This window comes from Vulpes lagopus, chromosome 7 (genome assembly GCF_018345385.1).
Source record: "Vulpes lagopus strain Blue_001 chromosome 7, ASM1834538v1, whole genome shotgun sequence".
Classification (NCBI taxonomy): Eukaryota; Metazoa; Chordata; class Mammalia; order Carnivora; family Canidae; genus Vulpes; species Vulpes lagopus.
In genome coordinates, this window is record NC_054830.1 from 99252378 (window position 1) to 99266290 (window position 13913).

Consider the following 13913-nt stretch of genomic DNA (forward strand, 5'->3'; position numbering starts at 1 on the left):
CCTTAGATTATGAGCTCCATATGGTCAAGAAATATGTCTTTTCAATATAAATGACTAAAAATATTTTAGAAAATTATAGATTTCTTTTGCCTGTGGTTCAGATGGTATTTAAAATAGGGAGAAAAGGAGGCAATGTTACTAGTTATAAATGTATTTTGTTGAAACTAATAACTAGAAGTAGTTTTTTTGGGGAGGGGGTTGGAGGATTTTTCTTTTTTAGAAAGAGAGAGTGCATGAGCTGTGGGGGGTGGGGGGTAGATATCATGACCTGAGATAAAATCAAGAGTCAGAAGCTCAATTTACTGAACCACCCAGGCACCCATATAAAAACTTTTATAATATCCATTTCGACAATACAGAAAATGTATATGAAACTTAAAGGCTCCTCAAACAAATGACCATCAGATAGTAAACATTTCAAGATGTTGGATAACTCTGGATGAGCCATAAGAATCATTGAAGAAATAAGCAAAAGGGAGACCTCACGTGGCTCAATGGTTTAGTGCTGCCTTCAGCCCAGGGTGTGATCCTGAAGACCCGGGATCAAGTCCCATGTTGGGCTCCCTGCATGGAGCCTGCTTCTCCCTCTGCCTGTGTCTGTGTCTCTCTCTCTGTGTCTCTCATGAATAAATAAATAAAATCAAAAAAAAAAAAGTCCCAAACTTATTTAAAAAAAAAAAAGAAATAAGCAAACGAAAGTTATCATCTTGTGGAAATTGAAATACCTAGTTTTAAAAGATGGCTGATCGCCCACTTATCCAATGTACTGGGGAGGAGATATAGAGCCCATGACATATCAGTCCATGTAGTGTGATTCAACTCCCCCTCCTAAGTGTTTGTGTACTTCTCAGGAAGATGGGACTTTCAGGGCTTCCTCTCAGAGTGGAGGCTACTGGTCGTATCACTTTAGCTGTTAGAAGCTCGGACATGGTTATAGCATTCTTCATGTTTATTCATGAAGTCAGAAGGAATTGGAGTTCGGGCCCACATGAATTGTCTTAAGACACAATTTGTGAAAATTGTGGCCAGTTGGTCAAATCATAATGTACTTGTTTTCTTATGCTTTAGCACAGAACTTCTTGTACAGGTAACAAGGTATCTAATTTCTTCTCTGGTAATTAACAAAAAACACATAATTAGAGCAGAGGTGGTGTCTAAGTGAGGTAACATAAGGTAATATGTGACAAGTTTTAAAGATCAAGAGGTATCTTTGATCGGGATGACTATCCTTGGGAGGGGGCATTGCACCCCATAATGCATATCCATCTTATATGCAAACTATGTTTACCTCATCCAACATTCCCAAATGTCTTGACTCAATACAGCATCAACTCTAAGTCCAAAAAATCTGCTTTAAATCTCATCACCTCCAAAGTCCCACATTTCTTCATCTAAATCATCTAAATCAGGTAAGGGTGAGGCTTTTGGAAATAATCCACTCTGAGACACAGTTCCTCTCCATGTCGAAACCTGTGAAACTCAAGAGACAGGCTATCTATTCCTAAAATACAGTGGTGGGACAGGCATAGCAAACAGGAATAGACATTTCAGTTCAAAAAGAGAGAAAAGGGAAGGAAAAAGCGTGAGAGTTCCGAGAAATTTCAAAATACAGTTGAGACACCAACATTAGGTTTCAAGGCCTGGGAGTAATCCTATAGCTTTCAGCTCTGTCCTCTGGGCTAATGACAGTTCCTCTGAGGTTGAATCTCCACCCTTGGAGTAATTCCCCCATTTTTATTTTGGGGTTAGCATGTATTTGCAGTTGAATAGTTTTACCAGCCTGTCTTTTGTCTATGGAATTTTGGCGGCCCTACAGCCTTTTATCATTTTGACCTCTTTGTCTTTTTCAGTCCAGATTGACCATGTTTCTGCTGGCATAAAATCACTACAAACCTTATGAGTCTCCTATGCATGTCACAAGGATTCACTCCGTTAGAAAAGAAGCCCCTCCGAAGGCTTTCCTTAGATAACCCTATCTCTGGTTTTGGCTTCCACTGAAATGGTTGAAGGGAGCCATGAATCATAGGCTTAGTCTCTTCAAAGAGACCTCTATCTGTGACTGAATATGCTGACCTTTTGTCCCTTCTAAGCATTAGAAGATGGTTGTCCAGTCACATTCTTGGCTGTCTTTCCAGGACACTCTTGACAGTGAATCTTGTGGTTTTAGAATCTTCTGCAATCTGGGTAGCAGAGCATTTCCCATTTCATCAAGTCCCGGTTCCTTTTGGATTAAGTTGCTCCACTTTCCTTATCTCCCTTGCATTTTATTTTAAGAAGCAAAAAGAAACCAAGCCACATTTTCAACACTTTGAAAATTTCCTTGGAAAAATCCAAGTTCAACAATTACAAATTCTGCGTTCCATATAACTGTAGGCCACAGTTCTACTAAACTTTCTGCAACTATATAACAAGAATTCTCTTTCTTCAAGTTTACGATAATATGTTTCTCATTTCTTTTTGAACCCTTACCAGCGGTGCATTTATCCTAGTCAGCTTACTGATGATTTAAGGATTCTCTAAGACAAGATAGGTGTTCTCTACTGTGCTCCTTACTTCTTTTTGAGTCTTTATTCTTTAGAAGAATCATTAAAATCCATCTTTTTACTAACAGTCTGTTCAAAGCAGTCTAGGCTTTTTTCTATCATGCTTCTCAAGATGCTCCAGTAAAGGATCTCAGGATCTTTTACTCAATTCCAAAGCCACCTCCACATTTTTAGACATTTGTTATGGCACCATTCCACTTCCAGTTACCAAGTTTGTATTAATTTCCTATTGTTCCATTAACAAATAATTGCAAACTTGGTGGCTTAAAACACTAATCACTATCTTACAACTCTGGAGATCAGACATTCAAAAAAGGTCTTACTTGGCTAAGATGTCAAAGGACCTCTAGGGGCTATCTATTCTTTTGTCTTTTTCAGCTTTGAGAAGTGCAAGACTTCTTTTCTCATGGCTCTTCTATTTTCACAGCTAGAAGTATAACATATACATACCTTTCCCTTTGACACTAGCGCCTCATTCTTATAAGAACTCACTCTTTTTCTTTTTTAAAGATTTTATCTATTCATGAGAGACACAGAGAGAGGCAGAGGGAGAAGCAGGCTCCCTGTGGGGAGCGTGATGCAGGACTCAATTCCAGGACCCGGGGATCACGCCCTGAGCCGAAGGCAGACACTCAACCACTGAACCACCCAGGTGCCCCTCTTATAAGAACTCTTATAATTACATTGGGTCCACCCAGATAATCTAGGGTCATTTTTCCATCTCGAGATGCTTAACTAAATTACATCTGCAAAGTCCCTTTTACCATGTAAGGCATTCACACGTTTCAAGGATTAGGACATGGACATCTTTAGGAGGGTGGAGCATTACTTTTTCTACCAAAGAAACATACTATAAAAATGTTTTTTATCCTTGGGAATAGAATTCATACCTTCCTCCTTTCTGCATCATCAGAATCTAGCATAGGCATTGCCTGGCACCTAGAAGGCAATCAGCAAATGTTTAATAATTGACTTAATCAAGAAAAATGTATTTGGTATCAGCTGTGTGACAGACACTCTTCTAGGTGCTAGGAGATATGGCAGTGAACAAAACACAATTCTTGTTCTGATAGACCTTACATTCTAGTGTGGGGAAGCAGAAAGTACACACCAAAGATATATATTAGGTGATGATATGAAGAAAAATAGACCAGGATAGAGACAGAATGTGCTATGGAAGAAGTCCTCTCAGACAGGGTGTCATTTGACTAAAGACCCAAAAGAACTGGGGAATCAGGACTTATGAGTATTTGGGAGAAGAATATTTTAGAAAGATGAAATGATATGTGCAAAACTCTGAGCTGGGAATATGCTTGAATTTTGAGATTTTTAAGGAGTAATAAGGATGCAAATGAGGCTTACAATGAAAGAGGGAGTGAATGGTATAAGATGGAGTCAGGCAGGAGGATCCCCAGGTGGCTCAGCGGTTGAGAGCCCACCTTCAGCCCAGGGCCTGATCCTGGAGACCCGGGATCGAGTCCCACATTGGGCTCCCTGCGTGTGGCCTGCTTCTCCCTCTGCCGGTGTCTCTGCCTCTCTCTCTCTTTCTCTCAGAGAGAGACGGGTATTCTCTCATGAATGAATAAATAAAATCTAAAAAAAAAAAAGTTTTTTTGTTTTTTTTTGTTTTTTTTTTTGTTTTTTTTTTTTTTAAGATGGAGTCAGGCAGATTGGTGACAGAATGCATGGGGTTTTGTAGTCTGGGGGAAAGATTTGAATTATACTTGGAGGTGGAGGTACATTATCGTGTTGGAACAGAAACTGGCAAATATCTGACTTATATCTCGAAAGACTAATCTGGTTGCTATGTTGAATACTAACTCTAGAAAGGCTAATGGACGAAGCAAGAAGACATGACAGGGCTACTGGAAAAGTCCCAGGTAGAAATGATGGTGACCTGGATTAGTCTGGTAGCAGTAGTAGGGGTAAGAATTTGTAGCTTATTCTGGACACATTTTTAAGATGGGGCTTGTATGATTTGCATGATGGATGGTGTGAGAGAAAGAAAGCAAATTATCTTTCTTGGATTAGGCTGAGCATTCTGGTGGGTGGGGGCACCATTTACTGAACTGGATTTGACTACAAGGACAAACTTTCAGTTTTATATATGTTTTGATTGATGCTCATCAAACATTAAGTCAAAATGCTGTGGGGCCAGATAAACATGGGGAGACTGGAAGTTCACGGGAGAAATGGGGGCAGGAGATATACTCTTGGGAATCAGCACGTGGATATTATTTAAAGCCGTGGAACTGGATGAAATCCCCAGGGGAGCCATTTTAGAAGTGAAGTGGTACCAGAGTTGAGCAAAGGGATATTCTTATTGGAGATTAGAAATGTGAAGAGAAACCAGCAACAGAGTGTGCTAACAAGCAGGCAAGTGGAGAATGATAGGATCCAAGACAGAATGATGTCCTGGAAGCCAAATGAAGACAAACTTTTAAGAAAGGAGGACCTGAAAATAGCCATTTTTTTGACATGATGGAGGTGATTGTGTTTTGATAGAGTTGGAGATACAAATGCCTGATGAAGATATTTATGGAGCTCCAAGTGCCTTTACAATTTACCCAAAAGCAGAAAATCCTTATTTTATTTCTAAATGTTGACAAATACTTAAATCTTTATGTTATGTGATTTGGGGCTAACTGGTAGTATGATTATTGGAGTTTTTTGAAGTTTAATTAAGATTTCTAAGTTGGTCAGGTTAGTGTTTTATAAACTGTATATTCCTCTCCTCTTAGTAAAATCACTATCAAAACATTATTAGCTTATATATGGCTCTAACATCTAAATCATAGACTTCGCATTTGATATATTTTGAAAAAAAGATAAATAAGAATAACTATAAAGCACATAAACTATTGAAACTCATAAAGCCAAAAAATTCTCAAGTATTCTGCCAATGTTCATTAGAGATACCTTAAAATACAATATATAAGTGAAAACTATTCCACAGGCTTCTCCCATATTACACTCTCCTGTTTTTTCATTTCCTTCTTACAAATGGGACAGTTATAGTTGGCAAGGGATTGGCATATAGCAAGGGAAGATGATTAGGAAAGAGAGGGTGTGAAAGAAATTTGCCACATTGAATTTACAACCTACAACTGTGATCTGAGGACAGAAATCATTGTTCAGATACCTGGCTTGTTCTAGGCAAATGTAGGGTTTTGATACAGTGAGAATTTTCCCTTGGTGCCTCTTATACCCTGCTGTCTGCCCACTTCCCTCTTACTGAGGATGTTCTCCTTGCCATGCTGTAGACATATGGTAACATATTTCATTATCCTCTGCTTGAAATTCATCAGTCTTAGTTCTATGGATGTTTTCTCTGGTTGGTCATAATGCAGCCTCAGATTTTAATGTGGTCAACAGTCTATGCTAAAAAATGCCAGTTTAATTCTAGATTAAAACTAAACACAATAGCCAACCAACCAGCCTTTACCAACTTGAAAGTAAAAATAAGTACAAAGGGGAAAATATATTAGTGACAGTTGGCAAGTGGCCAACTCCCCACTTCACCTCTAGGCACAAAACTGACTCTAGACATGTGAACTCAGGAAAGGGCTTGGAAAGCTCAGTACTGGGAAATGTGGGTTCTCACTGTAAGGAAAATATTGGTCTTTTTTTTTTTTTGGTATGGACTTACATTTGCTTTTTTATCTATATTAACTTCAATAGGTACCAAGCGGGCTATTGAGTGTTATTGTTATGGATAAGACAGACTCAAGTTCAAATCCCAGTTTTGACACTTGAGGGGAGACTTGATCCAGCTACCTACCTACACTGCATGTGCCTCAGTTTCCTCAAAAAGATAAGGGAGACAATCCTCTAATCATGAGATTGTTGTGATGAGGATTAAAGCAGGCAATTAATGAAAGAAGACTAGTGTAAAATATAGACCCTGTAGATTTTAATTGGAAATTGAATAACATATGCTCTGGAAACAAACAATACATTTGACAAGAGTGTAACAGGTATATATTAACAAAGGAAATTTTGGGGAAACCATTTCTTGAGCGTAGACATTTTTCAGTTATAAATAGGAAGATTTTTCTGATTCATGTTATAAAGTGTTTAGTGCAGAAACATATATCATTCACAAAGAACAGTTTGAAATCTCAATAGATTCATTCACTAGGAATCATCAAGGTAAAGGAAGTGTGGAGGATTAATTATATCACATCAAAATGAAAATGTTTACACATTAGTTATATTTTCAGATGTTCTAAAAAATATTTTCAGCTGTCATTTCAGAAAACTAAGAGATTATTTATCTACTCCAGGATGAAAGGATATCATAACAGACTTCATAAATGACTGGTGATTCTACTTTCCACTCTCATCCATCCATCATCCATACATCCATACATATGCATTTATATGTTTATATATCATATCAGAATTGTAAACATCGACATATAAATTACAAAATCTCAAAATGCAACGTAGGAGACCTTTACTTCTAAGCACCTTCATATACCTAATCTCAATTATTCTTTGAAATTTGTAAGAATCATATATATTATCATACAACTAAGCCTATATAATTTGAGTTAGAATCACTAATGACAAAAGTATAATCTAAAGCATGATCTAAAGTATGAACTTAAAGTTAAAGTGAGCAGATTGCATATAGCTTTGGCTTCCAAATAATGTCATGTGGAAGTGTGTGACCAGCAGCATTGTTGACTATACCAGGAAATTTTTGCCCAGAAATAATGCCTAACTTTGTTGCAACTATTTTGCTCAACCTACTATACAAACCATAATAAACCTCAGCATCTTCCCAGAAAGTAAAACTTTGAATCATTTAAGAATACAAACCACAAAATTAACTGTTATCAGACTTTGGTTTATTGTAAAATTTAGCAAAGATTTTTTTTTTTTATAATCCCTGACCCCTTGCTCTGAAAACAAAAGCAAAAACATTATTATTGCTTATTCTTTTCCCCCCTACTTTATTTGTGCCACTGTAAAAGAAGGGAGAAAAATCATTGTAATAAATAAAAATAGAGATGTAAGAGAGAAAGATAAATCAGTCCAGATGAGAAATATTAGGAGCAACAGAATTATCATCAAGCAGTTTCAAAATAAGCTTCTTTTGAAAAGGTTGTCATATAAAAAAAAAATCACACCAAAAATATAGCAGCGGAGAAGGATAAATACAAGTTAATTGCACACCAATCCCATGCAAAAAACTGGGTCATTAGCCAAAGCAGTAGTATTCAGAATCCAATTTGGGGTGCTTGTGCAAGGCTTGTGAGTCCTCTATTATGGAGCTGTCACTGAATTGGTCCAAGTCTGATGGGGTCTGATGGCCTGGGACATCATCTGCCAAAGTGTCCAGAAAGCTCCCCACAGAGATGCCATCCAGCCCATCACTGCCATCATGTAGGCTATTGTAGCTGCCACGTAAGGAGGTGCTCTGACTCTCCAATAAACTGCACAGGCTGCCACTGAGACTGCTGCCTCGGCTGGTAATGGTGGCTTTCTCTTCAATCATCCACTTGATGGACTCAATGCTCTCATTGATAACAAGTAACTGGCGCATGAGTCTGACATCTGTGGCTCTGAGGTTAACCTGTGGGGAAAGCAAAGAGAGGAAAAGACATGCCAGTTATTTTAGATTTTTGAAAGACTCAAATTTCATTTGGATTCTGTCTTCCTGTAGGCCATAACTTTAAATTCGCAGAATAAAATGTAAATTTACTTGATCTCAGGATCTTTTGAAAACTGCTAGCCAATGGCAAAAGTGATAATCAAATAACTCACTTCCTGCCAAGTGCATCAGGCTCAAAAGGGGACAGTGAAACTCCCACTGCATCCCTGACCCTAACTCAGCTGCCTGGAAATACCATACTGAATGTCAGGTTCTCTGCCAAGAAACACATTCTTTCTGGCCAAATTAATAGTTTATCCACGTTTACTTGGGAATGTGTATGTAAATGTTGTGAGGTGGGAAGAAGAGAAATGTACAAAAATTAAGGAATCATCATTATTTTAGTAGGCCCTACTTTTTTTTTAAGATTTTATTTATTCATGAGAGCCACAGAGAGAGAGGCAGAGACATAGACAGAGGGAGAAGCAGGCTCCATGCAGGGAGCCCGATGTGGGACTCGATTCCCAGACCCGGGATCATGCCTCCTAGCTGAAGGCAGACACCCAACCACCGAGCCACCCAGGTGCCCAGGTCCTACTTTTTGCGTTATGATGTACCAGACATCATTATGCAAACTCCAACCTTCATTACACTGTAGCAACCCTGGACCACAGGTATTATTTTTATCCCCATTGTACAAAGGTGAAGAAACTGAGATCTACAGAAAAGAGTATGGAAGAGGTCTGCTTTTCCTTTTAAGAACCAAATTAATATTCCTTGAATCCAAAAGAATGCCAATACACAAGGCTATTCTACTTTACAAGATGAAGCATGCAGATGTCTTCTATAGATCTGATTATTTGCCTCAGATATGTCAGGGGAAGCCCCAGTCAAAATTGGTATATGAAACTGAGAAAGTTCTAGAACTTCCCTAGGTGACTTCTAGGTGTGTCATCCTCCTGATACTTCTAAATTACTTCAAAGAAATCTATCCTCATAGCACAAAGCGGAATTTCTTTGTGGGTCTTACAGTTAAATGGGAACAGCTGCTAACATCAAGAGTATGGTGGTTCTATGAAAGCAGAGAGGTAGGCTGCAAGAACTCTCATGATTGTCCCTCTTCTTGCTCTAAGTGATGTGGCTCCTATAGAGATTCTTGCACCTGGACTGGGAGTCAGGGCTACATTTGGCCACCAGAGGTCACATTCACTATGGTTTGAAGTAGATTTCCTTTTTCTTTTCTTTATACTTCTTTTTTTTTAGTTGGCGTCTTTAACCCAAGAGGCTGGTCCTTGCTAATTCTTTCTTTAAGATCCAAGACTAATTCAGATTTGTAGGTTTCTAGAATTATTAAAGGCATTCAGTCATGAGTGACTCAAGCCTTAAGGAAGAAAGAGCCTATTGTCTTCAAATGTATGCATTCATATTATAAAAATATTTCCTGGTTAGGAGTTAATCCATAACCAAAGGTGAACTTCAGGCTGAGTGAATGTGATGAACAAATATTAGGAGAAGATGGAATTTCTACCAATGACTTCAAAGATGTAAGATTTCAGATTATGTACATATAATTATTTTTAAAAGCATAAGGTACAATTTTAAAACTCTTCATCTTGCTAGGCTATCACACAAAATGACTTGAGTGGCTTCCTTAAATTCTCTGAGAAAAGCCCACAAAATGAACTATACACATGGAAACTGTGAAAATGATTTGTGTCTGAGGTGTCCGTGTGCAGAGGAACATTAACTTATTAAGTTTTGAGATATTTTCCTGTTTGTCGTAGTATTTCTGTGACACTGCTGTATCGGTGACCTCGCAGGGATGCTGCATGGAGGAAGGAGGCTTTCTGGCAGTCTTCATGTTCAAGTTCCCCCCCACACCCTGGGAGCCATCAACATACTGTTCAGGCTCCCTGGAATACAACAAATATTTATAAACCAACAATCTGTTGAGGTCCACTGAGGAGCCTAGGAAATCAATACGAGCCAAAGTCTTACAAAATTCCCCGGTTAGACATCTGTAGCTGATAAAACAGGCTGTGCCCATTGTCGGCGTGGTGCGACACGAGTGCAACCGTTTCCCGTCAGCGCCCAAACGAGCCACAGCTGCATTCGTTCACGTCCCCGCCCTGTCGCATGACAGTGTTCTGGTCCGTGCCCAGCCGTGGGTGTGTTCCCTGTTAGTCTCCTCAATTGGAATGCTATTGGAATGCTTGCTCAATTCCTCCTCAAATCCCCCCTTCCTTCTTTTTTTTTTTCTTAAGATTTTATTTATTTATTCATAAGAGACACACAAAGAGAGGCAGAGACACAGGCAGAGGGAGAAGCAGGCTCCATGCAGGGAGCCTGATGTGGGACTCGATCCTGGGTGTCTAGGATCAGGCCCTGGGCCCAAGGCAGTGTTAAACCGCTGAGCCACCAGGGCTGCCCAAATCCCCCCTTCCTGAAGTCTCCTTCCTTCCATCAGCATTACGTGCTGATTCTGCCTCCTTTGCTGCCCCACGTAAGAAATGGCTTGCAATACTTCCATTTCTTGAGGTCTGACCTAAGCATCAAAATTTTTGTAATTTTTTATTTATTTATTTTTTTAGAGACTGACATAAATAAATAAATAAATAAATAAATAAATTTATTTATTTATTTATTTATTTATTTATTTATTGGCATAATTTTAGATTTGTGAAAGTTCAGCCCCCCCCCCCCCGCCGGGCGGTAATAACACACACTCCCAACAACTGTGTCACTCTGGGGTTAAAACATACTCAAGACAATTTTTTTTTTCTCCAGCCGTTCTGGTCTGAGTTACACAGTGGCCACATCAAATATAAATTTTTCAATTTTATTGAACAATGAAAATCAGAGGAATAGCAGAGGAATAGACGGTGAAGTAACAAAAGCTCCCTTTGACCATGAGATGATTTATTTAAAAAAAAATCTTTTTCTTCTGAAGGCAAACATTCACAGGCCATTGAACCACTGCTGGGGGAGAAAAATGACGAAAGCGAGTCAGTTAGAACTCGGTTAGAACACGTTGATCTGGCTGCTAATGATTACAGATTCAACTTCTAACTCTGTCCTCCTGGTGAGAGAGCAAACAGCTGGCAACCGTGGGAGCACCGGGCCCGCCGGTTCCCAGGCTGCCCGTCCATCACCTGGAGCTCCGGGCTGCCTCACACCACCTTCTCCTGGAACTAAGGTGGGGTTGCCCTCTTGCCAATGATCCTTGAAAGTCTGAGCAATCCACCGCAGAACTAAACCACAGTGTTGCTTCTGTCTCTGGTAGCTGCTCCGCCTTTCCTCACATCAGTCTTTATGAAGTCTGGCCACCTATGAAGGAGACCAAGGCCTGCCCGGTTGGTAGGAAGCTGTCGGTTCTTTCACCGGAGGTCTTATCAGGTCCGGTGACTCCAAAGATATAGAAAGCTGGGAGGCCCTTGTCATGGTCTGGATTTAAGTTCTCCTACTTGGAGAACCCCTTCCTAATCCATGGTGGTATCCAGTCTCCATGCCCAGTTCAATTCTACATTTCTGGGTTTTTTGTTCCCTTTCCAATATGTATGGCTAGTCAAAAGCATCCCACTTCTTGTGGGTGTATTTTTTGCATATCTCATGAGCAGGTGAGCACCACAGAATGCAGGGGAAGTGGTTTATTCTGTTCACCACTCTGGGCCCATGACCTGTAAAAGTGCTTGGCACATACTAGATGCTCAATTCATATTTATTCAAAGGCGGAATGATTGTTACAGATTGCACCTTCTGTCAAGAACACCCCTCCTTTGGATCAGTGATAGGTGACTTGAGAGGAAGGAGAGAGGCAGTTTCTGGAAAGAGCCTTCAGTACTGAAGCATTCCCAGCATGCAACCCCATTCTGATTCATTCACAGGATTCAAACACTGAGTAACTGGCACAAGAAAACTGGTATTCCTAGCTCGAATGTACAGATTATTGAGATAGTATCTCTGAAAGGAAATGGGCTTCAAGGTGTGACTCATACTCCAAACATTAGTCTGTTTGTTCCCAGGTGATAACTGTTCCTGGTCCTAACATAGCACAGGCACAGTGTTCTGTAAACAACTGATGAAATGAGTTAATCAAAGGGAACAAACAAATAGGGCATTTATGAAAGAAAGAAAGAAAGAAAGAAAGAAAGAAAGAAAGAAAGAAAAAGAAAAGAAAGAAAGAAAGAAAGAGAAAGAAAGAAAGAAAGAAAGAAAGAAAGAAAGAAGAAAGAAAGAAAGAAAGAAAGAAAGAAAGAAAGAAAGAAAGAAAAAGATTTGCACCCATTGATGCAAAGAGATGGGAATGTCCTTCTCTCTTTTTCTCCACTGCCCCCAGGCCTCACTCTGGTCTTTGCAGTATTGCAGTGTGGTTCACCTTCATACTTAACAGAAGTCTCTCCTGCTTTAGGATTATAACAGTCTCCACACTGGGTGAATGCTGAAATTTTATATCATTTTTGGACAGTAGTGAACAAGTAGTGCAGAACTTAAGATGAGGGGTCCTGAAAGAGCAAATATTCTTCAAAATAAACTTTCCCAGATCTGTGTTTTCTTCCTGGCTATCATTTTTACACTGAAAGAAGACGAACGTTTTAAACTAGCATAATGGAATCCAAGAAGGAGAGAGGGTGGTTTGATAATACTCAGTTTATCAGGGAGTTGCTAAACAAGTCAACTTCTTTTGTGGTGCTGAGTGAGGAACAAGGTACAGGGTTCTGGTCTGCCACTGTCACTGTCTACCTATGCGACCTTTGGGCAAGCAGGCTGGGCACATGGGACCTCAGCCTCTGTATCCATGAAGACAAAGGATGCGGTTGTATTTTCAGCTCCAGTGAGCTAGAGGACTCAGTGGCGGTGGTAAAGCAATCTGTTCTCCCAGTTTTGAGGATTTAATTGGACTGAGGGACCACCTATCACTTCTGTCTGCTTTTCATGTTGAGGATTTATTTAAATGTTATTGGATACAAAGAATCTGCAGATCAGATCGTTCTGGGATTTCCCTCCATTTTGAAATAGTCTCCAATTGTTTTGTCATGCCTGTGACCATTTGATTACTAAATTGTTTCTGCTTTGAGAAAACAATGTGGGCTATGGAGGAGACCGAATAATCAATTTTGCTACTCAACAGCTCCAGCAAAAGTTTTAGCTCGTAAAAACTCATGGCCAAAGCCAACAGTTTGAGCTCTTTGTGAATTTGAATCTCCTTATCAGAAATTGTATGGTAATAGTGATTTTGGTTCCTGCTATTTGGGTTTAAATAAAAATCTTACATGTGTTCTGCTGCAGGATAAACATATAGATCATCTTCCATATGCCTACTTATTAACTGAAATGTATACATGAGCTGTGGAATGTATCTTCCAAATAGGGACAGTGTTCGCTCTAGCTAGTCATATGGGAGGCTTGGACAGTACCATGTACTCCTATCTCTCATCAACCTCGCCTTCACTATTTTCATCCTTTGGTTTAAGAGAATCGACTAGTCAGATAAAAGCAGGCCATCTCCTAGTTATATACTTCCAATGTAAAATCCACAATAGCCATGACCTAAATCCTGAATGTCCAGCAAGCTGTAATATGAATCAGAAGGGAGAAAGACTACTTTATAAATCAATAATCATGTACACGAAGCAAGGAAAACAGATTAGATTTGCCTTTTAACGTGAGGCTCTAAGCCTAGTTCCTCATTCAGAGGAACAAATTTTTCAGATTTGTAATTGGTGGAAGGCCTTTTTTTCTAGCCATATTTATATTTCCAAACTTACCAA

At 39.4% G+C, this 13913-nt stretch overlaps 1 protein-coding gene across 1 annotated transcript in view; it reads right to left on the minus strand.

Moving 5' to 3' along the window:
• Positions 1 to 7377: 7377 nt before the first annotated feature.
• LURAP1L (leucine rich adaptor protein 1 like) overlaps positions 7378 to 13913 on the minus strand; it is a 49903-nt gene continuing 43367 nt past the window's right edge. Inside the window, exon 2 of the mRNA XM_041763518.1 lies at positions 7378 to 8127. Coding sequence (XP_041619452.1) covers positions 7753 to 8127 — 375 coding nt within the window. The 3' untranslated portion in view covers positions 7378 to 7752. The remainder of the gene's footprint in view (positions 8128 to 13913) is intronic.